Below are 24,975 nucleotides of genomic sequence, written 5' to 3' on the forward strand. Positions count from 1 at the left end.
CTTCTGCCAGACTCAGCTGAAGATGAGCAAATACTATAGTGAGGGTTCCAGCAGAGGAATCAAAAAATCCAGGTGCTTCCTAACCCCATCCTTCCCAAGGCAGGTAGGAGCGAGTTCTCCTCAGCACAGTGCGCTAGGATCTCCTCCAGACTCCTGCAGCATCCCTTCTAAAAGGGGGATAATCTCTTCCCTGAGGCCCCACAAAGGGAATTGAATTACTCAAGGAGGGTAATTCCTGCCCCCACAACACTTCAGTGCCTTGTTACCTGCAGGGGCAGGTCAAACAGGGAGTAGTTAGGATCATAGACTCTTGGAGTGGTTTGAAGATCATCTTGTTCCACCCCCTGCCATGGGCAGGGACACCTCCCAGTATCCCAAGTTGCTCCAAGCCCTGTCCAACCTGGCCTTTAACCCTTCCAGGGATGGGGCAGCTTCTCTGGGCAACCTGTGCCAGGGCCTGTTGAACAACTGGTTTTATTTTCCCTTCTAGCTCTTAACGATGTGCAGCACTTGGGCCGGGCTGACATCCCAGGAATCATTCCCTGGTACCGTGGAGCTGGAGCAGTGTTGGACAGTCAGTTTATCTTTCATAATTTTCTTTTTTGATAAGCTCTCTTCAGTTAAAGCACTTACCCTGGGAGGTCAGAGTTTGAATGTTACAGCTATGAATTTTTTTATAAATGTACATAAATTCTTCAGGTGCTTCAACTAGTTTTCAGGAAGGCTGGCAGCAGTTTAATTTGCTATGGCTACAGCAAGTTTAATTTTTTAATTTTATTTTATTTTTTTTTTTAGTATGCTGCACTGGTTTTAGTTCTGTTTAAGTTACTGCAACTGGTGTTCAGATTGTAGCCTATTTTTGAAGCTGGAGGGGGCAATTTTGTTAATCCCAGTATTTTTAATGCCATTGTGTAATATTTGCAGCCACCTGTAGATGGTGATGCATTCCATGCCTGGGCTGCATCCCCTTTCCCATCCACTGGTACCAGGGAATTTCCAGGCTGGATGAATTGCATTTATTATCCCCCTTATTTTTATTTTTCTGAGCATGTGGGATACCCTTGAAATCCTTTCCATTTCCAAAGCATCCTGGCCTTGTCTCAGTTAGGATAAGTTGTGGGTGACCTTGTCCTGCTGCTCAGTAATTGTGGAGGCCTCAGTTTCTTACAGTAAGCCAGCAGTGGGTACAGCTTAAGATAAAATGCAAGTTTTATGGGGTTTATCCACTTTTTGTCTTCCTCCCACAGCCAAGTGTGTGTGTGTACGCATTTTCCAAATGAAAGCCAGGGATTGCATGGGATTCCAGGATCCCCTGCCAGAGCACAGTCAGCCCTAAGGAAGCAGTTCTGCTTCCCTGTACAGGAAGGGGTTTACCAATGGTTGGAGAAGATGGCAGGAGGAAGCTGGATGTTGGTGATGAGCTTGGTGGTGGCCGTGAGTTGTACCTGTCCCAGAGCTCTGATCTAATTCCTGAACAGAACTTGGAGCCCAGCAGGAACAAACACAGCCCAGTGTAGCTCCTTGTGCTGCCAGGCTGACTCACCCTCTGCCTCCTGCTCCCTCGTTTATGCCCGTTATTTTGGTATCCCCTTGGAAATGGCTCTAATGAACAACTACCGCTGTCTCTTGCGTCTGTGGCAGCAAAACTTCAGCTGAGCCCTTGGGCTACTTAAAAAACAGATTATTTGCCTTCCTCAGGCACTTATATTGCCGGTGCTGCAGCTCTGTGGGAGCAGCCTGAGTTGGACTCGATGATCCTTGAGGGGTCCCTTCCAACTCGGAATATTCTGTGCAATCAGAAACAGGTACTCTGTGAAACCAGGCTGGTAGCGGTGCCCGGGAGGTTCCCTGGGCATCTCTCTAGCTCCTGCCTCTCCCGGCCAGGGTTGGCCGGAGCTGAGGAGGGGCCGGAGTCCAACAACCCTGGTGCGGAGCAGGGACCGGAGGGTGCCGGTGGCTCCGGCCGGGGCCGGGTTTTGGGGTGTCCCGGTGGCCGTGCCGGGTTTTGGGGTGTCCCGGTGGCTGTGCCGGGTTTTGGGGTGTCTCGGTGGCCGTGCCGGGTTTTGGAGTGTCTCGGTGGCTGTGCCCGGGCGGGTTTTTGGGTGTCCCGGTGGCTGTGCCGGGTTTTGAGGTGTCCCGTTGCTGGGTTTTGGGGTGTCCCGGTGGCTGTGCCCGGGCGGGTTTTGGGGTGTCCCGGTGGCTGTGCCCGGGCGGGTTTTGGGGTGTCCCGGTGCCGGGTTTTGGGGTGTCCCGGTGGCCGTGCCCGGGCGGGTTTTGGGGTGCTGGCGGTGCTGACCCCGCCCCGCCGCGTTTGGGCAGCGCCGCCCATCGCGGGCGGGAAGTGAGGTCACGGCTGGAGGGAGGCCGGGAGCCCGCGGACAGACCCCGCAGAGCCGAGCAGGGTCAGCTCCCATCCCCTGGGACCCCCGAGCCATGGCCGTGGGCCAGGACGGGCCCCCGGCTGGGCTGGGGCTGGGCTGCTGCGTCCTGGTGGTGCTGCTGCTGCTGGGGGGCTCGGGCAGCCCGGGGACACCGCCACCGCCACGGGCGACATGGGCAGAGCGGCAGGGACACGCTGGGGAGGGGGCTCCGCGGGGCAGGGCGAACTTGGAGGGGTACGAGGCCGTGAAGAAGCATTTGGGAGCCGTGGGTGCCCTCTCCAAGCAGTACTGGCAGTACCTGGCGTGCAAGGTGTGGCAGGAGGGCTGCGAGGAGGAGAAGGAGGAACAAAAAGAGCCCGGTCCCAGCCCAGGTAAGCACCTTCCTCCGTTCTCTCCCGTGCCCCAGAATGAGCACCAGGTCCAAACACCCAGCACGGGGGTCTGTGCCCCCAGCTCCTGTGATGGTGCCTTTCCCTTCTCGAGGGTCACTGCCCTGGGCATCTCCCTCCTCAGTGTACCCCGGGTTGCCACAATCATGTCTTGCACCTGCTGGGCTCTTGGTGCCAGCTCGAACCAGGTGCTGCCTGTTCCGAGCTGATTGTCCCTCCCCGCAGCCAGGGCTGAGTCCCTGCACTTGGGAGAGGGCTGCCCTTCACAGGGTTCAGCTGGGTGTCTACTCAAAATGCAAAAAAAAGCAACTTGCTGGAACATCTCTGCTCAGACCCTGTTGCCTTTTCCAGGCTGGAGCTTACCTCTGGTGGGCCAGGATTACCTGGAGATCCTCTCTGCCTGGTACTGCAGCTTTGGCAAGTGCTGCGAGACAGGAGACTGCAGGATAGTCAACAACATCACAGGTAGGGGCTGTGTTGGCTTTGTTGTTTCTTGGTTTTGTTTTTTTTCTTTAACAAGAAGTGTACTTTAGCAAGTGATGTAAGTGAAGGGCATTTCTGAGCAGGGTGCTGAGCTGTGGGAGGGCGAGGGGCTGAGCTGAGTCCTGTGTCCCATTACTTATTTGTAGTTCCGAGACTAGAGGGCCTTTGTCCCTTGCTCTGCAGTGTACCTGCTCCAGTTTGCTGCGAGCTCTGCCTGCATCCCTGAACTCCCAAGCATATGTAGGGGGATCCAAACTGGCCTGGGACCCTGCCCCAGGCTGGGAGGGTACACCCAGACCTGTGTGTTAGCCATGGGCAGGTGTCATTGTGTTCTGCTGTCCCTGAGACTCCTGGTATCCAAACCCTCTGCCGGAAGCTCAGGAGGGCCTTTGGGCATTGGTGCTCTCCACAGCTGCCAAACACCTCCGCCTCTTCCTGAAGGAAAAAAGGAGTCAGTGGAAATTTTGTGTCTTTTTGGGGCCAGAGACTGATGCAGGCAGGGCACGGGCAGCCTGTGGCTTTATTGCCTCTTCAGACTCCTCTTGGCCAAGCAGCCCTGCCCCGTTTTGTCTCCTTATTCCCACCTGCAGCAGCTGGGCTGGCAATTTAAGGCTGAGCTGCTGCTCTCTCTGTGCAGGGCTAGAGGCAGACCTCAGTGAGCAGCTCCACGGGCAGCACTTGGCCAAAGAAGTGGTTGTTCGGGCAGTGCAGGGGTTCCTGCAGAGCCCACAGCCCAAGAAGGCGCTGGTCCTGTCCTTCCATGGCTGGTCTGGCACAGGGAAGAACTTTGTGGCCCGGATGGTGGCCAGTCACCTGTACCGGGATGGGCTGAGGAGCGACTGTGTCAGGGTGTTCATCTCCCTCCTCCACTTCCCCCACCACAAGTACCTGGACTCCTACAAGGTGAGAGCCAACAACACAGTGTGTCCGTGGGGATGGTCCAGTGTGCCGGGCTGGGATGGGATGGAGTTCATTTCCTTCATGGCAGCCCACACAATGCCATGAAATTTGGGATTGTGAGTGAAAGTGTTGATACACACCAGTGTTCTGGGTACAGCTGAGCAGTGCTTGCACAGCCTTCAAGGCTTTCCCCTTCTCCCACTCTGCCCTTGGAGTCGGTTAGGCTGAGAGTGCACAAGAAGTTGGGAAGGAGCACACCAGAGAGGTGACCAAAGGGATATTCCATGTGATTTGGGTTTGGGGCAGGAAGCCATTGCTCAGAGACTGGCTGGGCACCGGTCTGTTTGTGGCAGGTGTGGGTGGCTGCCTTTGCACCACTTCATTTCTTTCTTTCCTCTCTCCTTCACTTATTAAACTGTTTTTATGCCTCACTCGTTTTCCTGCCTTTGCTCTCCCTGTTCTCTTCCCTGTCCCGGGTAGGAGGGAACCAGGGATCAGCTGTTTGTTAGCTGCCAGCCAGGGTTATCCCGTGGCGTCCTGGCTCAGTCCCACGGGCTCCTGACCCCTGTCCCTGCTGCTCCGCAGGCCCAGCTGCAGAGGCAGCTCAGCGAGACCCTGCAGCTCTGCAGGCAGTCCCTCTTCATCTTCGACGAGGCCGAGAAGCTGCATTCCAGCCTCCTGGATGCCATCAGGCCCTTCATGGCTCCCTACGGCAACGAGGGCCAGGCGGACCAACAGAGAGCCATCTTCCTCTTCCTCAGGTGATTTCTGGGCCCCCAAAGGGATGGGGAGGAACCAAGTGATGGAATTAATCCCTTGAGGTGTGCAATATGAAGGGCCCAGGCTGCAGGGGAGGGGGACAGATGTCTTGTTCCCACAAGGTGGTCGTCTCCGTGGTCAGTTTTGCCTGCTGATGCTGGGTGTCCACCCTGGGAGCAGGGCAGTTGTAGGAGGAGCTGAGGTCCAGCTGAGCTGGGACACCTGAGCCAGCATCTGGGCTTTGAGACAAGGAAGCAGAGTGAAGGTCAACATGGTGTCACCCTGCCCGGCTGAGCAGGAGATGTGACACTGCAGGGGGCAGAGCTGGGGCTGCAGGTCTTGGTGGGAAGTTCCTGTGCTCTGCTGGGAGGTGGGGAGTTCCCACTGCCTGGACATGGCTGCTGGCGGAGGTGCTGTGAGGGCTGATCCTGGCATCAGCACATCCTGGGCTTTACTTGGTTCCTTTCCCATCCAAAGGGAGAAAGGACTCGGGCACGTGCGCACCCCAGTGCTGTCCCTGCCCAAGCCTAGGTGGGATGCAGCTGGAGGGAGAAATGGGACATCCCAGAGCCAAGATGTGAGGCAGGCACCTGTCTAAAGTAGCCTCTGAGGAATGCCATGGAATGACCAGCTTCTTGGGCTGCCTCAAATTTTGGAATTGCAGCCTGCAGCTTGGCTCTGGCAGGAGCTGTTCCCCCTGCCTGGAGGTGGGCAGAGCACTCCTCCACCCCCCACCATCCAGGCAAGTGCTCTAACCCCCAAGCTTGGTGGTTCCCTGGGGAGGTTTCCCTGCCTGTGGAGGAGCTGTCTGTGTGCCCAGTGCCTGTGGAGCTGACCCTGTTCCAGTCCCCCCTGCGTGGGGCTCTGGCAGGAGCCCTGGTGAAAGGGCAGGTCCTGCCCTGCTGCTCGGCACAGGGTGAACATGCTGTTGGCTGCACTGGGCTGACCTCGTGTCCTGCTTGGCAAAGCCATGAAGGTCAGGAATGGACACGTCACGGCCCTCGTGCCACCAAGCAGTGGGAGCAGGGGGCCTTGAACTGCAGCAGTGTGTAATCCCAGGGGTTTCATCATCCCTGGTGGCAGTGTGGTCACTGTCATACTGACCTGTTGAAGGAGGGCGGGCTCTGCTCCAGGGCTCCCGTGGACACTGTCATGGTCCTGCAGCTTTGGCCAGGGGCGGGAGTTGAGGATAGGATGGGACTGGCTGCCTGTCCTCAGTCAAAGGGGGCTGTTTCTCCCGTGCTCTGGGTGGGAGCAAGATCAGTACAAGCTCTTCTGCCCTTAACAAGGCAGCAGGGGGTGGGGAACAGTGTTGGCTTTTTAATTTTGCCTCCCCTCCATTTGGGCTCCAGAGCCTCTGACATGAGAGGAAAGGATGCGTGCAAGGTCTGTGTCTCCCACAGCCTCCCTGCCTCCCATGCACACAAGCTCTGCAGCCAGCTGGTGCTTCCATCATATACCAGTGGTTCCCAGTATCTCCAGTTAACTGGGGCACTCAGGGCTGGGAGCAAACCCCTCACCAGCCTGACCTGGACCTGCTTCTCAGGGTGAGGGGCTGCCCTGTGACCCTCAACAGCTGTCAGGACCTCTCATCCCCCAGGGCAGAGCTGCCCCTAAGGTGGGTGTCCAGAGGAGTCCTTATATGGAGACTGCTGCTGCTTTATCCCAGGGCAGGGGATGCTTTGCCAACTCCTGGGCTGCTGCCTGAATCCCTGCCTTTGCTTCCAGTGGGCCTCCTCTGTGTGCTCTGCCCTTTAACTTGGACTTTCATTGGTGGTTTGTTGGCAGTTCAGTGTGGGTCAAAGTGCCACCTGTGAGGTCAGTGGCTTCCCAAGCCAGGACAGGGGACTGAGGGAGATGGAGAATTCTGCTGCCCCTGGGTCTGAGCTGGCAGGATGGCAACAGCTGTATCAATGCCTATGGAAAGGGGCTCCTTGGGAAGAAGGCTGGGTCCATGTGCTGATCCTAGACAGTGAATCCTCCGTTGCTAACAGAGGTGCTGGGGCCTGGCTCTAGGGGAGCTGCTGGCAGCTCTCAGCAGTTCACCTCTGGGGCCACACTTGAGTGACTTCCCTCTGTGTCCACAGCAATCTTGGTGGAAACACCATCAATGAGGTTGCCCTGGACTTCTGGCGAGCCGGCCGGGCCCGGGAGGAGATCTCCATGGAGTTCCTGGAGCAGCGGCTGCGGCTGGAGCTGCAGGAGCCTGCAGGTTAGAGCTTGTGGCATGCTGGGGGTCGTTCTGCTTGCAAACCTGCCCCTCTGCACCTCCCACCCAGTGTGTGCCACACAGGGCTGGGCACTGGGAACAAGCCTTCACTCCATCCCCAGCCAGGGGGTTATTGGCAACGTGAGCCCCTTGGACCCCGTGAGCACAGCACTGCTGTGATAGAGAGCATGTGAGGAGGGAGCTGAGAGCCCTTCTGGGCCCCCTTGAGCCCCAAAAATGGCCAGGGAGAGGCAGCCCAACACCAAGGCTTCTCTGGGGCTTCAGGTGTCTCTTGGCATGAGCTGTAGGGACACTGTGCTCAGGCCAAGTGCTGACCAGCTCTGTACAAGTGGGTGTTTCTCTCCCACAAACATAGGGCTGGATGAGCCCCTCGGAGCCAAGCCTTGCCTTGCAGAGGGGTGATGCTCTCAGGTGAAGCTTCTGAGTTTTTGTCTTGTGTTCTGTTCCAGAGAACAGTTACGCCCACAGCCACCTCCTCAGAGAGAACCTCATTGACTTCCTGGTGCCATTCCTGCCCCTGGAGTTCCACCACGTGAAGCTCTGCGCGCGGGACGCCTTCCTGGCCCGGGGGCTTCCCTTCTCCGAGGCCACCCTGGACGCGGTGGCCAGGATGATGGTGTTTGTCCCCAAAGAGGAGAAGCTCTTCTCTGCACAGGGCTGCAAATCTGTGCCCCAGCGCATCAATTACTTCCTTCCTTGAACACCAGGTGGGACTACACATGTGCTGGAGGTGGTTCTGCACTCTGGGAGCTGCTCCCCTTGCACAAGGTTGGACACACAGGTGACCCAGCCAGGCACTTGCACAGGGACAGAGACTCAATCCCTCCTTACTCCAAGGGCTGTTGCAGGGAAGGAGGTGCATCCCACCCAGCTTTACTCCTGGGACGTGGGGACAGCCTGTGCTTGGCTGTGTTTGGAGTCTGTCTGGTGTTTTAAGTCCCTTTTAGGTGGCAGTGGCCTGAAGGGGAGATTGGGTTGTGCTGACAAATGCTGTTTCATGTGAGTGGGGACTGGGAATATCCAAGTTCTTGGTTTGTTGCCATGTGGTGAAGGCAGGCCTGGGGCAGGCTGGTCCTGTTGAGACAGTGCAGCAGAAGCCACGTCCTCGTCCCTGTCCCCAGTTCTGTCACTTTACAAGATCACACAGAACTGTTTTGCTGGAATTAAATTTTTCCCTCTGTTGCTCTCGTGCCTTCCCAAGGTGTTTGCTGCTCAGGGACACCGATCATGTTTGTGCATGGAGAAGAGGACTGAATAATCTCCTCTGGAGATGCCAAATCCATAGCTTCTCACCTCGGAGTGTCCACCTCTCACTGGAGTCTTCCATTGTATGGAAGCAGTGCAGGGATGAGGGGAACTTCTGCTGCAATCATTTTCTAAGCAGTTTGGTGAAGGGCCCTTTTGCTTTACTGCAAAATGAAAAAGGGGAGAGAATTTCTCTGCCAGGGGCAAAGGGCCGGTGAGCAGGATGGTGGCTGAAGGAACAGGCTGTAGGTGAATCCGGGATTTCACGGATGCAGGAAGCTTGGGTTTTTTCCTTTGTTTTTCATTTTTCTCTTCTTTATGTTTCATGCTGTGGTTTTTTGGCTGGTATCAGCATTATTATTACTATTACAAGGGCCTGTTTGCTGTCTGGGTACTCGCCAGGTGATAAGTGTGTTACAGCAGCTCCAAAAAATTTCAACAGTGTTACAGGAATCACTTTGTGACCTCTGGGTCAAAACTCCCTTCCAACAGAGCTGTGCTGGCAGTGAGTGAAGCAGCACATGCTTGGCTTCCCAGCTACTCCCACAGGGGACCTTTGGTCTGTTTTAAGCTTTGACCTGCTTTGTGGTGCCAGTGAATGAGCAGCACGACCTCTGGGAAAAGATTGACCAGACTCACTTACGAGTCCTGCAGACTTTGAGTCCGTGTTTCCCTCCGGGCACGCTGGCTCTGTTATCTAACGAGGCTTCATAGTCCAAGGCAGGAGGATGAGCCAGCTGCTTTCCTACTTGGTTTGAACTTAGCTCTTGTCTGGAGCGGACCTTAGGGTTGTGCCCTGCGTGTGTGATCAGGCATTTCTGAGACTTGGTTTATGGTTAATCACAGGTGTCAAAAATCTGGGAAACATCAGAATCCTGGAATGGCACTTTGAGAAGGGAGGATGCTGTCCCACAGGACACAACTTGGGTTGTGTTTTATCACCTGAGCAGAAAGTTTAGCAGGTTGTTAGTTGAAGGTTAGTTGCTCAGAAGGTTGAGTAAAGCCAGGATAACCTGGGATTCTTTTTTAAATATAAAAAAGCCTCCAGCTGTCCGGGTTAGGCTGACGCTGCCTGGGGTGGCAGGAAGTCAGAGTGAATGTCTCACTGGTGTGAGGTTGGCATGTGGAGCAACTCTTGCTGTGGTGGTGGTGTCACTAACGAGGGTGATGCAAGACCTGTCTCTGCCGGTCATGTGTGCGTGTCACAGTTGAGGGAGCTTTGGTTACACAACCCCAACAGCCACAGCCGTTCTCTGACCATGCCGTGGCAATACTGTGTGGTTTCAATGACATAAATAAAGATACTGTGGGGTTTTTTATTTGGTTTTTTTTTTTTTCAATCTGGCAGAATCCAATTCTCTTTTTAAAACAGGCTTACAACAATCTTCTCTTCCCTACCCAGTTAGCAAACTTCAGCTTAGGACTGAGCAGCTTCAAATATCACCTAAGGAAAAAAAAAAAAAAGGCAGCATCTACTCAAGTGGTTTTTGCCAATAAAATATTGCAACCTTTATTTAAAATAAAATGCAAATTGGCAAAACTTTGTGGAACGACAGGCAAAGAGGCCCTTCCAAGGGCCTTATTTACATCAAGTTTAACACTGTTCGCAGTTCACAGTCAGACAATAGTGAGAGAATTAAATTAGAAAACCAACCAAAATATATTACAATAACAATTAAAAAACAAGACCAGTTGACAACACTGGTAGAGTGATTGGTGATTAACGTGTTCAATTTTAATTAATTCCTGCCCTCAACGAGTTCACTACCGATACAACCAACGTGCCGGGCCGAGCCCATCGGCCTCACAACAGACACATGGGGAGAACAACCTCCTTTGGTACAGACATTGCTCAGTTGTCCCAGAACCTCTTGTTACCTGCCTCCAGGGAATGGGCTGAGGGGCTTGTTCTACACTCCAGGGAACTGCAGCATGATCCCAGTGCCACCGGTGCAGGACAGTGCTGGTGGAGGTTTCCATGTGTGCTGCAGTCACTACCTTTCAGTACCTGCCAGCTCCCCATCAGCAGCTGGGCTGGGCTGAGTGTGTTACAAGAGGAGACAGCAGCCTGTGGGCTCTGCAACAACCATCTTCTGGAGCTGTTGGTGCTTGTCACAGCTACGGATGCCCCGGAGCCAAAGCCTGCCTCAGGTAAGTGGTGGGATGCCGGGGTCGGGATTGCTCTGTGGCTGCACAGTGTAACCCCTCCCACCCCTCATTCTCCCCCTGCCTGGTAGGGAGGGGCTGCTCTGTGTCCCCCCCCTTGCTGTGGGGTTTAGTTCCTGCTGCCCACAGAGCATGGTCTGCCCCATAAGTCCTGCATAAACCCACGTGGTGGATGTCAACATGCACGTGTTGGACTCTGTGTCACTGACACGAGGCCAGTGGTGCTCAGGAGGAGCATCCTGTGTGAGGGGGACAAGGACAGCCCTCCCTCCCTGTTGTGTTCTGCAACAGCAACGCTGCTCCTTTCAATTCCCCTTTCCCAGTGGCTAAATTTGGTGCAGTCCCACACCCAGACTCTTGGCTCAGCCTCACCGCTGTCCACGCTAACGAAGAACATGATTAAATCGAGTGCACTGCTTAGGGATCAAAAAGGGTGTACAGTGCAGGAAGAAGAGAGAATTGCACCTGTGAGTCAGCTAATTCCCACAGTGGTAGGAAGAGAAAGTGCCCCACTGAGCTCACTCTGTGAGCACACGCTGTGCTTGGCATTACTGGGTCTGACGTGGTGCCACCCGTGTTGCAAAGACGACGACTTTAAATTGCAGCCCATACTAGTGCAAGTGAGAGAGCCCAGCTGTGACAGTGTCCGTGCCCCCATGGCTGCCTGACAGTACTGGGGAGAGGAAACAACGGGATCCATGCCTTGTCCCCTGCCCCAAACAGTGGAGCAAGAAGCGCTCTCTGCTGGGACAAGTAACAGTGTTACCACCCATACGCTCCTTTGCAAGGCTGAAAGCAGAGAACTGGCCATAGTGGAGACCTTTAAGGCTGAAGAGAAAGCCATGCCTAGCTAAAGGAGAGGGAACAGTAACAATTTCGGGAGCAGCTGTGGAAGGAAGAACAACTGGACAGTGATTTACAGCAGAACCAGCTTCCCCAGATAGCATCCTTGTGCTATCCTGCCAGACGGCAGTTTGGGAATAAAACACTGTGGGGCAGGAGAAGCAAGAGCAATTCTGCAGCCTCTTATTTAGAGGGAAAGAACCTGCTGTCAGGTCAGCACTACCTCTGCCACCATCTACCTACCTGACATACACTGATAGGTAAGAGCAGAGAAAATGCTCTCCATGGGAGTGACAACAGGCAAATTCCCACGTTTTTCCACCACAGGAGGGATCAGCACTGAATGGGCTCCTGTGTTGGGCACTCAGGTTGTGGAGTCTCCATTCTTGGAGATACTCAAAAGCTGCCTGGACCTTGTCCTGGGCAGTGGCTCTGGGTGGCCCTGCTTGGGCAGGGGGTTTGGACCAGGTGATCTCCAAAGGTCCCTCCAACCTCAGCCATTCTGTGACTCTGGAAAAGCAGTCGGATGCTTCCCTGGCCCACTGCCCATCTCTTCTGTGGGGGAAGAAGAAACCAAGGTGGCATCTGAAAGGAAGTGGGGATGGCCAGGGGAGAGGAACCAGTGCTTTGTTGGGACAGAGCTGGTTTCTTCTGAAAGGGCTACAAGAGGAGAGTTCTAGTAGTTAGAAATTCCATATTGCTACTCTATCACTTTTGCTGGAGCTTTTCTGGAAGACTGGCATTCAGGAAAAGAAAAGGCTTCTTAAAAAAACCCCTTTGTCCTTGGCTGAGCAGCAGTACAATGATGACACTACAGCAGATGATTGTCTGCCGGGGCAAGCAAGACCTGCCCTTCTGCCCCAAAGAAAGCTCCCCTACCTTCTAAATCCTTCTGATTGTTTGACAGGCCGTGTGAAGCAATGCCACAAGCAGCCTTCCCTTTGCAGGTCACCCTTCCAAAGGCAGGTAGTTTGGATGCACACCTTCCATAAAGATGACTGAAAGAGATAAGGTAAACCACAAAAGCCCTCAGTAAAGTCTACAAGATAAAGGGTTTGGTGCTCAGCTGAGTGTGGCTGTGGAAGAGCCCCCAGGGGATCCTGGGCACGCTGGATCCCGATGCAGAACTGGACAGCACAAAGGGCTGCTTGGCTCTTTTTGTGCCCCCTCATTTCACTTGGCCAGAGAAGCTCATGTGGTCCATTGTACCTCACATGCTGCTGCTCTGCTGTGCCTCCACACACCGTGACACAACGTTGTTTGCCACAGACCAGGAATAAAAGGAGGATTGTCAGACACCAGCCCATTTCTAAAGATTTTTCAAGGCCCTGTCTCACTGTGCTCTGTGGGAAAAGCAGGGACACCCACTGAGACAGCCCAGCCTCCCCAGCACCAACAGGGTGATGCTTCTAGACAGCAGTGGAAGTGCTCACCTTCCAAAGTCACACCTGGCCCCAGCTCCACTCTAATTGATCCACTATAAAAGCAGCACAGTCACAATTTGGAAAACAAGTTTAAAGAGCATTTTAGCCAAAAATAAAAGATTTAAGGTGCAAAGCAAGCGAGATCCTCTGTCACCAACAGTGTGAAGTGAACAGCAGCATGCAGGGTGATGTTTATTTGGAGTCAGGTATCAGGCCTGTGTCCTTCCTCTCACAAACCAACAGCTGAGGTCTCCCTACTTGCCAGCACATCTGCACCTCGGGGAGTTGTCCGCAGACACAGAAGATCAGCTCTGTGAGGCCACAACAGCCTACAAACAGCACCAGGACCAAGGGAGACAATGTCAACCCCTCAACTTTGGGACTGTGAGAAGGCATCAGAGACCCAGTGGGGGCCCTTCAAGGCAGAGCCATAACTTCTGTTGTCACCTCTCGGGCAGAGGAGTGCACAGTTTATGTGCATGTTCCCTACAGCACAGCACAGGATTCTGGCCTAGCCTTTAAAATACAGGAAAAAATATATAGAGATGCTTGTGCTTCCCCTGCGTGCTGCCATGCTTTGTCACCTTTGGATGCAGGGAAGCTGGAAGTCTGCAAGACCGGTAAGGGCTAGAACAAATCCCAGGAATCTGGCACTGTGAAGGGACAGCTCCGGGGAATCCCTGTGGTGGGCAGGCCAGACTGTACTTCCTGGCTTTCCAGCTGGCCCTGCAGTGCTGGGACTGCTAAAGGAATGTGGAGAACAGCCAGGGGTGGTGGAGGCTCTGCCTGACCTACCGTGGGTCCTCAGGGGGATCAAACTGAAATGGGGAGTCAACCTGGTAACAAGTTAAAAACAATCTATAGCTTAAAAAAGAAACAACCCACCCACCCCAACAACAACACTGGCAAGTTGTGCAAGAGCCCCAAACTACTCAAAAACGACCATCAAGCAGCACCCGTGCTAGACCACTAGAAATAGGTATCAGTGAGTGAAGGCTGTGTGGTGGGGAAGGGGGTATTCCAGTGGTAAGTCTGCCCAGCATCCCTGACGCTTCTGACACAATGATGATGAGAACATGTGGTGGATGAGGTGGACAGGAGGGAAAAGGGATAGTTTCATATATTAACTAACTTTGCAGTTCTCATTACAGCAGCAACAGTGCTGTGGAAGTTAAGCCATCCAGGCTAGTGCATCCACCTCCAGCAGCTCTGAACACTGTCAGTGCATTAGACCTTCCCCCCAACTGCACGTGACCCTCCCTTGGGAACCCTTCCGGCTGCGACTGCTCGGCCGTCGGTACCAGTGGAGCCCCAGTGCTTTTCCTTTGCCTTGTTGGGAGAGCAAAGCACCCGTGAGTGCAGACAGGGCAGGATCTGTACAGCAGAGCAGCCTGCAGCCACCCCAGTACTCTGGCTGTCACATCAACCATCCTTCCCAGAGCGAGAACCTGCCATCGGTTCTCCTGCCTCTCCAAGGGAAGAGCAAGGAACTGCCTTCCCTTGCCACACCGAGCAGATCAGCCTGATTAGGTGGGGACAGATCCTCGATGTTTGCCCCTTACAGCTTTAATCTACCCTCTCCATCCCCATTTCTTTGAGATGAACCTGTAAACGTGAGGAGAACTCAGTGATCTGAGGTACTTCACATACTCAAGTATCAGTCTTTCCTTTTGAAAGCATCAGTACAGAAAAAAAGTCCCCCCCTCCCCGTGCGTGTTTCTCTTACCCAGATGGACAGTAGCTACCTTTGCACCACGTCGCTGATTTCTTGGACACATGACAATAAGTTATTAAGGACGGGGTTTGCCCCGGGAACACCAGCAGCTGTCGAGGACACCTGCAGCTCCTGCAGGCTGAGTTCCAGTTTGCTCACGGCCTCCCGGAAGGCGAATTTGTTGCGGGTGTGCGGGATGCAGTCCACGTAGCCTGAGCAGTAATCCAGCAGCTGGTGCCCCGTGTCCACCAGCTGGCTGTTCGGGGTGGGCTCGGCGATGGCGCTGGAGAGCAGATCCGCGCACTCCAGCAGCGCCTCCTTGCTGATCTTGTCTGCGGGGATTTTCTCAGCTGCCTGTTTGGTCTTTCTCAGCGCCACCTTCGCGCCGGCCGTGCCGTTGGCCATTTTCACTGGGGAGGTGGAAGACGATGACAGAGGCACTTGAGGTGGAGGCATCATGGGCCTCCCACATTTTCCACCAACAGGTGCTGCTGCTGCTGCCGCCTTCTTGCTCCCTTCACTCGATTCCAGTCCGTGCTGCGCTCCCGCCACGGGGCTCAGCTCTTCTGCTGCGTCGGAGCAGGCAGCCGGCTGCTGGAGGAGCCTCATCACTGGTGGTGGAGGTGGAGCACACTTTGGTTTTACCCGTCTGGGCCGGTCCCTGTCGCCAGAAGAAGTGACCTGATGCTCAGATAAGAGCTTAAATTTATTACCCTGAGAGTCTGTGCCAATGAGCTGCACGTCTGCTGGAGTGTGTTTTAGAGTGGGTGAGATTAGGACTGGCACTTTGTGGTTATGAGTGGTTGGAAGTATTGCTGCAGCCTTGCCTGGAGATGACCACCCCGGCCTCTCGCCATCCTCAAGGGCCCCCTGTCGTGAGCCACTGTTTTTTTCTTTTCCCTTAGGAGCTGCTGCTAGCCCTGGACCCTCCTTTTCTTCCAATGTGGAGGGAGTTCGGAAGGGGAGTGCTGTGGCACCCCTTGGCAAGAGTTTTGCTTTTGGTCTCTCTCTGGTCAAAGCAGGGCCTTCTTCAAACCTTTTGGGAAGCAGGTCATTGGCCCTCCCCGTGCTCTCATCGGGCTGAGAGGAGGTGGACACAGTCCGTTCCAGCTGAATTTTTGACCTCTGGGAATTTCTGGGAAGGGTCATTGCCATCCTATCCTGTTCTGGAAGCCCTGAGGACATGGAAGATGTAGAGTTTGACCTTGGAAAAGGCTTTGAAGCTTCTTCACTGCCAGTGGGTTTTCCTGCTCGTAAACCCAGTGTCTTTTTAATCAAGCGTGGTGTAAAGAAACCAGTGATGCCCGACCACCCTCCGCTGGTGCTCACGCCCCCACCGCTGCTGGGCCCTGTGCCATCATCGTTGTAGAAGGTCCTCTGCACAAAACCCCCTCCATAGCACTTGGGGGGTGCCAGGCTCGTGTCCTGCTGCGTGGGAGCAAAGGAGAACCCGTCCACGTGCTGCAAGGAAGCAACAGAGGAAAAGTTACCCGTCAGCTCGTATTTCTTATGGGGCTGGTTCTCCATCTCCCGGAAGGAGCTGCTGCGCTTGGGAGGCGTGGGAGCATTCCTCTTCTTCATAAAGGAGCTGAAGAAGCCGCCCTTTCTGTCCCTGGTGAACGTGGTCTCTTTGGCATCCTCCAGCAGGCTGCTGGGTGACTTGTCCCTCTGCTTGCGGGGCAGCGCAGGAGACCCAGTTGTTGGCTGTGTGCTTCGGATGAAACCTGGGCAGAAGAAACAGGTGTGAATCCACAACATCTATTTCCATTTCCAGCTCCCTGTCCTGCAGTGGGCTTTATGCACCTGGGGTATTTACCTGCCCAGCTGCTGCAGAGATAGAGTGAGAGAGGAAGTGAGCATTTTTATTTTATTTTTTCTTTAATGTTTTCCATTTCTGCGTGTGACTTGTCTGCTGCCTATACTGAGGAGGCCACTTTGGAGAGAAAGATCAGAAAAAAGTTGTTCTTTTATTCCAGTTTCTTACTCCCTTCCTGTACTTTTTCCCTCCTTCCTAAACACCATAAGTATTAAAAAAAAAAATCTCTTGTTGAATTGTCAACTTCAGTTTTGAAGCTGTCATTTAAAAGGAAGCAGCAAAACTAAATACAAAAGAAAAAAATTCAACGGGATTTACTAAAAGAACATTGAAAAAGCTGCAGTGTTTTCTGTTTGCTGGTAAATAATTGGGCTGCTGAGGTGGCCAACAGCCCTTGTGACACAGCAGCACAAAGCACCTTCCCGTGTCGTGTTGTTTGGTTTTCTTCTGTTTCTCTGGGAATTTACCCCCAGAATTTGTGGCCTCACTGCCCCTGTCCCAGTGCCCATACCTGGTGCTGAGCTGGAAGCCGAGTGCTCCACAGTCTCCTGTGTTCCTTCGATGTTCTCCTTGTTCTCTGCCTGTTTCTTCAGTGTTCTCGTCTTGGAGGGAAGAATGGGTAAGCGGGGCAAGTAAGGAACTATGGATGAGGAGGAGGCTGTTCTTCCAAGCTCCTCTGCTACCTCTGTATGGAAAAAAAAATAGAACAGTTGAAACACAGACCAGCAGAGGAAGAGGAAAAAAAAAGATCCGGGTCTTTACTGAAAATCCAGACTGGCAGGAAGAGATCCATGACTGAGAAATACATAATTTATGGATTTAGTTTTTGTTCAAGTCTAGAAGTGTTCAGGGTCAGATGTTTTTCATAATGATTTCAAACTCATTTGCATCTTTATAAATTCAGACAAAACCCCCAAGGAGTAGGATCTGTACAAGAGGTCTAATACAAATCTAGCTCTGTGCTGGGTAAAGGGTTGATGAAGAGCTAAAGCCAGCACTGAATGTATCTGCCTCTGTTTTTAATCAAGGTGCCTCCTATTGATGCTCCTGGGATCCCCCAAATTTGTGTCCTCTCTGGATCTGGATCTAAGCTGCTTTGCACTGCACCTCCCTATTGGAAATGAAGACTACATGTTTCCTTCCCAACACCAACAAAAGGTATGTGATTGGAAAAAAAAACCAAAACCAAAGAGAAAAAACCCCACAGCCTCCTGGCCACACACATTTGTGTGGCCACTGGATGTGCCTGTTATAGATCTACCCTGATAAAATTCCATCTGCTGTGTTTTTTCTGTAGGAGGGACATGGATGGATCACTTTCATATTTGATTTAAAAATTTAGCAGATGCTCAGACATTTCTGCCTGTCTGCTGAGCAGTATCACACCCCTCACCAGTATTTACCTCCTGGTTGATTGTATTTGACAGCTGAGTTGCACAGATTTGCTCCTAGAAGTAGCTAAGTAGAAAATCCAGAGATTAAGGCACACTTTTTAAAAATGAAGGCTGGGAGAATAATATTTCGTGCCCTAATTGCTGCAGTCAGCAGGGGACTGTGATATGCATTCATCTTGCTGTCTCTCTCCATCACTCACTATGGGGTAACCTCCAGTGCTGTTTCAGGAATAAAACAACAGCAGCTCTCACCCTCTGAGATGCTCGAGTCGTGGAACATGGTTTCAAAGGCCTGGTGGGTCTCAGCAAAGGAAGGTCGGTCTGGTGGGTTCCACTTCCAGCCTGCAATGTCAGAAAGCAGAGTGAGTCTCAGTGCCTGAAATGGGTAGGAGATGAATTTTTATTCTGTCCAAGGAGACAGAAAGTCAGACTCTGACCTACTGATAAGCAGGCTTTAGAATTGTTCACAGGTATTCATTCATAGCAGTCAGTCACCCTACTGTATCCTAACAAACCAACCTTGAAAAGAAGGAACCAGTTCTAAAAGTCCTAGCTCTCTGCACCCTCCACAGGTTTTTCTGCTCTCCCTTTCTCTCTTTCTGATTTTTTCTGGGCAAAGGACAATTCAAGATTTGCTACCCTGGGTGCTTGGACTGAACACATCCAGCCCAGTCACAGGTAGCTGTGTGTGAAAAGCTCCAGGTAACATCCTGCTCACATGCTCTTAATACTGAAATTCAGGCAGACCATCCAAAAGAAGGATGTGTGCACCTCGTGGGGCATAGAGGAGGAGAGTGCCTTGATCCTAGATGGAGCTTGGAAAGTTACAGAAGGGGATCATTAAGAAAAGTGTAATTTCTGTAGTTAGAACCCACACTAGAGGAATGTACTCTGGAAACACTGTCTGTTGGTATCACCAGAGAGTCTGGAAAGTGACTGGCATTCTGCTCACTTTGCATTAATATCACATGAATTCCCAGCTTTTGGGCTTTTGTCAGCTTGCTGAAGGTTTTTTTTAAGCAGTGATATCCTTCCTCACTACCCAGACTCTTTGTTTCCTACCCAAAGTCCACCCTGACTTTCTGTGACGTGCTGGGGATCAGGTATGGCTGGAGACAGGCTCTTAGATCCCTACACTATAGATCCCTCCCACACCCTCAGGCTTTGTCCCCCAAACTGGAAGAAGATACTCACATGCCCTCATGAGTTCATACACCTTGGGAGGGCACCCCTCCGGCTGCTCCATCCGATAGCCCTTTTCCAGCAGATCGTACACCTGAGAGAGGTCGATGCCTGGGTACGGTGACATTCCATAGGTAGCAATTTCCCATAACAGCACCCCAAAGGCTGCAAAAGGAGGAAAACAGAATTCCTGGTGATAAGTGTGCCCTCCTCTTGTGTTGCTCATTATGCTGTGGCCTTCACTGCAGCTTGAGGCAGCATCGTTTCCTCACAAATACCTCAGGCCAGTCTAGGTGAAGACATCACATGCTAAGAACTGATTCACGAAGTTGTGGCCAGGCATGTGACCATCTCCTGCCCACACGTTTCTGCCCAGGCCAGAAAGGAAGTTACCATCTAGGCTGGCAGAGAAAAACAAAATGGACAAGAAAAAAGCACTGAAGGTGAGTTTTCTTACCCCACACATCTGATTTGATTGAAAAGGTGTTATAGGCCAGGCTCTCGGGAGCCGTCCACTTGATTGGGAACTTGGCCCCAGCGTGGGCTGTGTAGGTATCACCAGTCATGAGTCGACTTAAGCCAAAGTCAGCCACCTTCACCACGTGGTTTTCTCCAACTAAGCAGTTCCGTGCTGCCAAGTCCCTGGACAAAGGAAAAAAGGACACTACTGCAGCAAGAGCAGGGCTTCTGAATACAGTCTGGGGTCCCACTCTCCTGAATTGGGAAGCACTCTATGAACCCAGCAGGTAAAGGCAAGGTGAGCTTTGCCCTGAACAGTGTCAGAATCTGAGGTAAGTCAGGATTAGGGTTAATTCTTTAAATTCTATGAAATTTCCAATAATCATAGCTGTTACGGTGAGAAGTTTATGTTTCCTGAGGACAGGATGAGATCAGCAGCTCATCACACACTGGTAATTGGTTTATGACATGGCTTTATCTGGATTAAAACAGGACTTGAGGTGGGCACTGTCTGGCACACAGGGGGTACAGCACAACACCAACTGCTGTCAGGCAAGTCAGGCACAAAATTATAAGTCTGCTGTGAAAGTCCTGGGGAGGAGGTACTGCAGGACAGTACTGAAACCAACAGCCAATGGATAAGTGTGAAACCTAACTCTGGAAAAAACCTCCCCAAAATCAGGAATTCCTGGGCCTCCACACTGGTGCCTGTTCATCACTGCAGTCTGAAACTGCACCAGCTCCACGAGACTTTACCCACCTGTGAATGAAGTTCTTCTTCTCCAGGTACTCCATGGCAGAGGAGATCTGGGTGGCCATGTAGAGCAGCACAACAGCACTCACTTCCTCCCGGTTGCAGTCCCGCAGATAGTCCAGCAGGTTCCCATATGGCATGTATTCCGTCACGATGTAGAAGGGTGGCTCCAGGGTACACACACCTGGCAGTGAGGAGCAGGGGAGCATGTGAATAAAGTTTCCCTTTCTTATCACTGCTCCTGATTTAATGTCCATTTTTTGGATTCTGGACCGATGAGTGTTTCTCTGAAAAGTGAAGACTTCCATCTAGCCAGGTCAATGCAGCCCAACGTAAAACTCAGTGCTTCTGTCTATTTATCTGTCCATCCACTTTATGGATAGAAAGGAACATGTCTATGAAAGTACTGCTATTCCTATATAATAGACATGAAGCAGTAGTTCTGTTCTTTGGAAGGTTACAGGATAAAATAGGAGATATTTTGAACATGTCATTTGCTTTTCTTCCTCTCCCTGCCTTGATAAAGCTAGAGTGGTCAACTGGAAGCAGGTACCTGTCAGCTGGCAAGATTTCCAGACTGAAACGTCACTACAGAGTAATGTGAAGCGCTCCCATGTGCTGGGTAAGGAATCAGCACGGTGGGACCTGCTCCTGAAGCAGCATTCTTACACATTCCTGGGATGGCTACTTGCTGCAGTCACTGTACAAAGCATGTATTGGTGGAGGAGGGGGGCAACAGGATACTCTTGTCACATCTCTGTGAACTCCCCCTGCAGCACCAAAGGCCTGTTCATACCCTTCTGCACATGCAGGAGTAAAACACAACTATGCTGAGCATCACAAAGAGCAAAGATGCAGCTCTGTGATGACAAATCTCCGAGTCTCTGCTCCTGGAACCAGACAGGGCTGGGCAGACACTTCATCTGTGCCAGTTTTTTAAATGGGTACAGAATAGTTGCCATTAGTAAGTAAAACCCTTCACATGCTTCACATTTCTCCTTTCATCCTAGGCTTGGCTTGACAGCTCCGCTCCTGAAAGCAGCAGAAGTCCAGAAGCAATTAAACACTAGTAGAGGTTTAGGGTGTCTCCTTAAGAATCTTTGTACATGTAGAATTAACAGCTATGCAGCCTATTTAATAATGATCATCATATGGTGCATCTGCCAGTGAGACAAGGGGGCTCAGCCAAGCTGTAAAGCCTGTGGATTTCTTCCAGTCATGTGGTGTTTGATCTCATGTACTTATTTGGTGATACACAGGGTCCCTCAGAGCAGCAGCGATCTGGTGTCTTCTGTTTAATTAGGGACTAATTTGTTCTCTTCAGTGCAGCCTATTCTATAAACGTCCCTCACTTGAGAAGTACAAAGAGCAGTATTTGTTGTGCTTCATATGTAATTTTTCCTTTCACTTCCAATTTTCTTACAATTTTGTTCTGTTCTCTCAGGCAAATAAGTCATGGAAAATAATTTTGTAAATTTGATTCAATAGGGCAGAGAAGGAATCTGAGCCTGATAACTGAACCCTGGAGCATGTCTGGGGCCAAGGACACAAACTAACAGGAGGATGATATTGCAAATTTTTATGTAACACAGAGTTGTGCCTCAACAGCAAAGTTGTCTACTAATGTGACTGTATTTGATGTTTTATTTAAAATTAGTGTCTCTTAGCTCCAATATTACATAAAGCTGTCAAAAATATCACCCCATAACCTGACCTGATTCAAAAAGTTATATAAGTACAGCAAAGCTGCCACTGCATTTAAACAAGATGAGATTTTGCCAAAATCAAGACTAAGTAAGAACAGAAAGAGCAACGTATGTCACTGACCTAACAACTGCACTAGATTTGGGTGCTTGATCTCCTTCATCACAGCAGCTTCTTTCAAGAACTCTTCCACCTCCATGGTATCTTCCTAGATAATAGAGAGCAAAAAGAAGGGAACATTTATCTTCATGTCCAAAGTCTGGTTAACACCACACATTCAGGCTGAATATAAATGATGGCTTCCTTGTCTCCATTCTGGTGTCTTGGCTTTTACCAAAGCAAACTGTAACAGCCCTGAAGAGCTGCCTGGCTGGCCCAGAGCACAGTGAGGTGACAGATCTGCAGTGCCCAGACAGTGCCAGACTGGCTTGTTTGGTAGCTGTTGTGTCTGGTGAAAGACCCTCAGGATCACTGACTTAGCTATAAAAATTAAGTCTGAAAGCTCCCTTACTTAGAGAGCGCACAGAATTGCAGTTGTTAATGTTGAAACAAACAGAAGGTTTTGAAAAGAAAAGACAGATGGAGATGCTGCATTTTTTCAGGAGTGGAGGAGAGGTTGTAGAAGGTATTTCCAACTCTTCTAATTTCTTAAAAGTTCCACAGGTCCTCTGGAGGAAGGGAAGTCAACCTGGTAACCATTTCTAGAGATCTGATTTGGACATGCAGTTCCTGCTGGGCCAAAATTCCAACTTGTTTCCATGCACATGCACTGGTATAAGTTTGATAAGGTACCTTTGATCTGCAAAGCTACTCTGAAGCATGGACTTAATGCAGATCAGCACTCTCCATTTTCTCATACTCATATTATTAGGTGGTGTAATTTAAAATACTTGAATTTCCTTACTCTCGTCATAAATGGTGGCCAAATGAACAGTGCTGAAAACTCACCTTTAATGTTTTCACAGCAACAGTGAGGTTGTATTTCTTCCAGACCCCCACGTACACCTCGCCGTACTGCCCTCCCCCGAGCTTGTGCTTCATGGTGATGTCAGTCCTCTCCATCTCCCACTTGTCATGGATGGGGGACACTCCATAGACAGTGGGCTTATTGCACTTGGGTGCTGGGTAGTGCAGAGTTGTCACCAGGCCGTCTGCTACCGTTGAGTGATGGTGCACGAGCTCTGCCAGGGTGCTGAAACGGCTTTCTGCTGTCACATAGACCTGGCAAGAAACAACCAGGAATCTGCTTAAATGAAAGGAGCTGGAAGCTTTCAGTAACACTGGAAAACAGGTACAGTAAAAATGTTCTTTTTAAAGAGTTGGAGAAACAGATTTTAGAACATTTGTCCTCATCTTGTTGGGCAAATGATTATTAATCTGTGGGACTTTTACTTGCAGAAGGCAGCTAGAAATAAGTTATCGCTTAAGAGCTGTGCTGCCTCCTGCCTTATGCTTTACAGGACTAGAAATTGGAATTCTTAGTCAAGCACAAGGCCTGTTTTTGCATCTCTCAACACAACATATTACTGTTTGATCTAGGTTAAAAATGCCAACTTACTTGCTCTGCTTATTTTAAGTGGACCAGTGGAGGGCTATCACCACCTCCAACCACAGCTGCCTTGCTCCTTAGATACTTTCAGCTGGGACAGGTACTGTCTGCACTTCTCCAAAGTGCTGTTTGGTGAGCTACCACCAAACTCTTGGCACACTTCTTTTCTTATATTAATAAACCAGCAGACCTGTTTTCTCTCACATCTCCCTCCCTTAACAGCCTGCAACTTGAGATTCTGCACCACCTCTTAGTTAATACCCTTATACCCTTATCTCCCCTCCCCGCAGCACTGTCCAGAGATCCTCACCTTCCCGTCCGAGGTGGTGTTGATCCTGTAGTGGTAAACACGTCCTTCGTACCTGAGCGAGATGGACAACTGCCCTGGGCTGCTCTCGCTTTCCCGCACCAGGAAGCTGCCGTTGATGAGGCTGCTCAGCAGATACTCTGCTGCACTGCGGGACACGGGCCCGTGGTACCAGGAATGCTTTTCCAGGCTGTTCACTGGCGTGATGTAGTTGCTTGGTACCCAGCCCTGCCCGTTCTTCGAACGTACCTCACTCCACTCACCATTCTGGTTGTAACCCAGGACTCGCAACTTCTCACCTTTGAACAGAAAGACAAAAGCAAAGTAAGTACAGTGCAAGCTGTTGGGTCTCAGTGAGGGAGAAACTCAGCATCAGCTGAGCCTGGGTTTGTGGCTTAACAACAAAAATCATAACTAAACTGCTGTACATCAAGTATTTATGAAGCAAAGTTTCAGACAGAATACCTATGATACTGCTCCCTAATTTACTGCAGTGAGAGTGGTAAACTCAAAAAGCTTCTTGTACTCCAGCTTTTTAGACTAGAAAGACTTTATTTGCTTGGAGGGACGAGGTTTGTCTCCTTGAAGCCTTAAATGACACAATTTGAAACACTTCTGCAGCAGGTCATATTCTGACATATGTACTGACCAGAAAGTCCCTTTGCAATGCTCAATTCTTGATTTTGTCCCAGGTGAAAGTGCTGAGTTCTGTTACCTTCCATAATGCCACCATTTCCCTCTGCCCCTCCTGATAACAGGTATCTCACAGGGCAGTGATTTGGGGAGCCTGGAACTGGAGTGGGCAGGACTGTGCTTGTCCGAGGAAAACTGCCCAGCAGGTGTCCCTCCAGCACCAGCGAGGGACAGACCGTCTGCTTACCACCATCAGTGCAGGGAACAAACTTCCCTAACTGTGCTATTCCCATTTCTATCCAGGTAAGGATTCCACTTTCTGTTTTCTGCTGCTCAGTTGCCAGGCTGGCAGCTGCTGTGTGACCCCCAGCCCTACCTTTGGTGATGCTGAGGGTGTTGTCTCCGCTTGCTACAAAATCGTAAAGTGCAACAAAGAGATTGGGGTCGCTCTCAGTGGCTCCGAGCAGGTTCTCCTTGGAGCTCCACCTGATGGCTTCGTTCAGTGCCTGGGGTTCCACATCGCAGCCGTAGGGGCGGTGCAGGGCCTCTGGGAAAGGAGCAGAAGAGACAGTTATTCTGTGTACAGCTGTAAATTATAGAATCAGGGAATACCCTGAGTTGGAAGGGACCCAAAAGGATCGTT

The 24,975-nt window shown here is 51.4% G+C and overlaps 2 protein-coding genes across 5 annotated transcripts in view; one reads left to right on the top strand and one right to left on the bottom strand.

Annotated features, from left to right (window-relative positions):
- The first annotated feature begins 4 nt into the window (after positions 1-4).
- Positions 5-9,706, top strand: TOR3A (torsin family 3 member A). Of its 3 annotated transcripts, XM_039384070.1 has the most exons (8): positions 5-72; positions 491-574; positions 1,699-2,752; positions 3,122-3,235; positions 3,891-4,156; positions 4,739-4,914; positions 7,000-7,124; positions 7,592-9,706. In XM_039384070.1, exons 3-8 carry the CDS (start codon positions 2,434-2,436, stop codon positions 7,840-7,842), a joined length of 1,251 nt encoding a protein of 416 aa, XP_039240004.1. In that variant the 5' UTR covers positions 5-72; positions 491-574; positions 1,699-2,433; the 3' UTR covers positions 7,843-9,706. The 3 variants fall into 3 exon arrangements, with proteins under 3 accessions (XP_039240004.1, XP_039239995.1, XP_027596469.1); XM_039384061.1 differs by having other exon boundaries at positions 491-2,752; XM_027740668.2 differs by lacking the exon at positions 5-72 and having other exon boundaries at positions 423-2,752.
- A 162-nt stretch (positions 9,707-9,868) lies between these two features.
- The window catches only part of ABL2 (ABL proto-oncogene 2, non-receptor tyrosine kinase), a 46,583-nt gene continuing 31,476 nt past the window's right edge, over positions 9,869-24,975 (bottom strand). For both annotated transcript variants that reach the window (XM_027740663.2, XM_027740666.2), the window contains exons 2-11: positions 24,709-24,879; positions 23,703-23,998; positions 22,792-23,064; positions 21,967-22,051; positions 20,146-20,323; positions 19,384-19,568; positions 18,939-19,091; positions 17,997-18,086; positions 16,862-17,035; positions 9,869-16,258 (exon numbers count right to left, since the gene is read on the bottom strand). In XM_027740663.2, coding sequence (XP_027596464.1) covers positions 14,562-16,258; positions 16,862-17,035; positions 17,997-18,086; positions 18,939-19,091; positions 19,384-19,568; positions 20,146-20,323; positions 21,967-22,051; positions 22,792-23,064; positions 23,703-23,998; positions 24,709-24,879 — 3,302 coding nt within the window. In that variant the 3' untranslated portion in view covers positions 9,869-14,561. The remainder of the gene's footprint in view (positions 16,259-16,861; positions 17,036-17,996; positions 18,087-18,938; positions 19,092-19,383; positions 19,569-20,145; positions 20,324-21,966; positions 22,052-22,791; positions 23,065-23,702; positions 23,999-24,708; positions 24,880-24,975) is intronic.

The sequence above is a fragment of the Pipra filicauda genome, unplaced genomic scaffold (assembly GCF_003945595.2).
Source record: "Pipra filicauda isolate LSUMZ 115617 unplaced genomic scaffold, ASM394559v2 scaffold114_size2234877_pilon, whole genome shotgun sequence".
In the NCBI taxonomy this organism is placed as follows: domain Eukaryota; kingdom Metazoa; phylum Chordata; class Aves; order Passeriformes; family Pipridae; genus Pipra; species Pipra filicauda.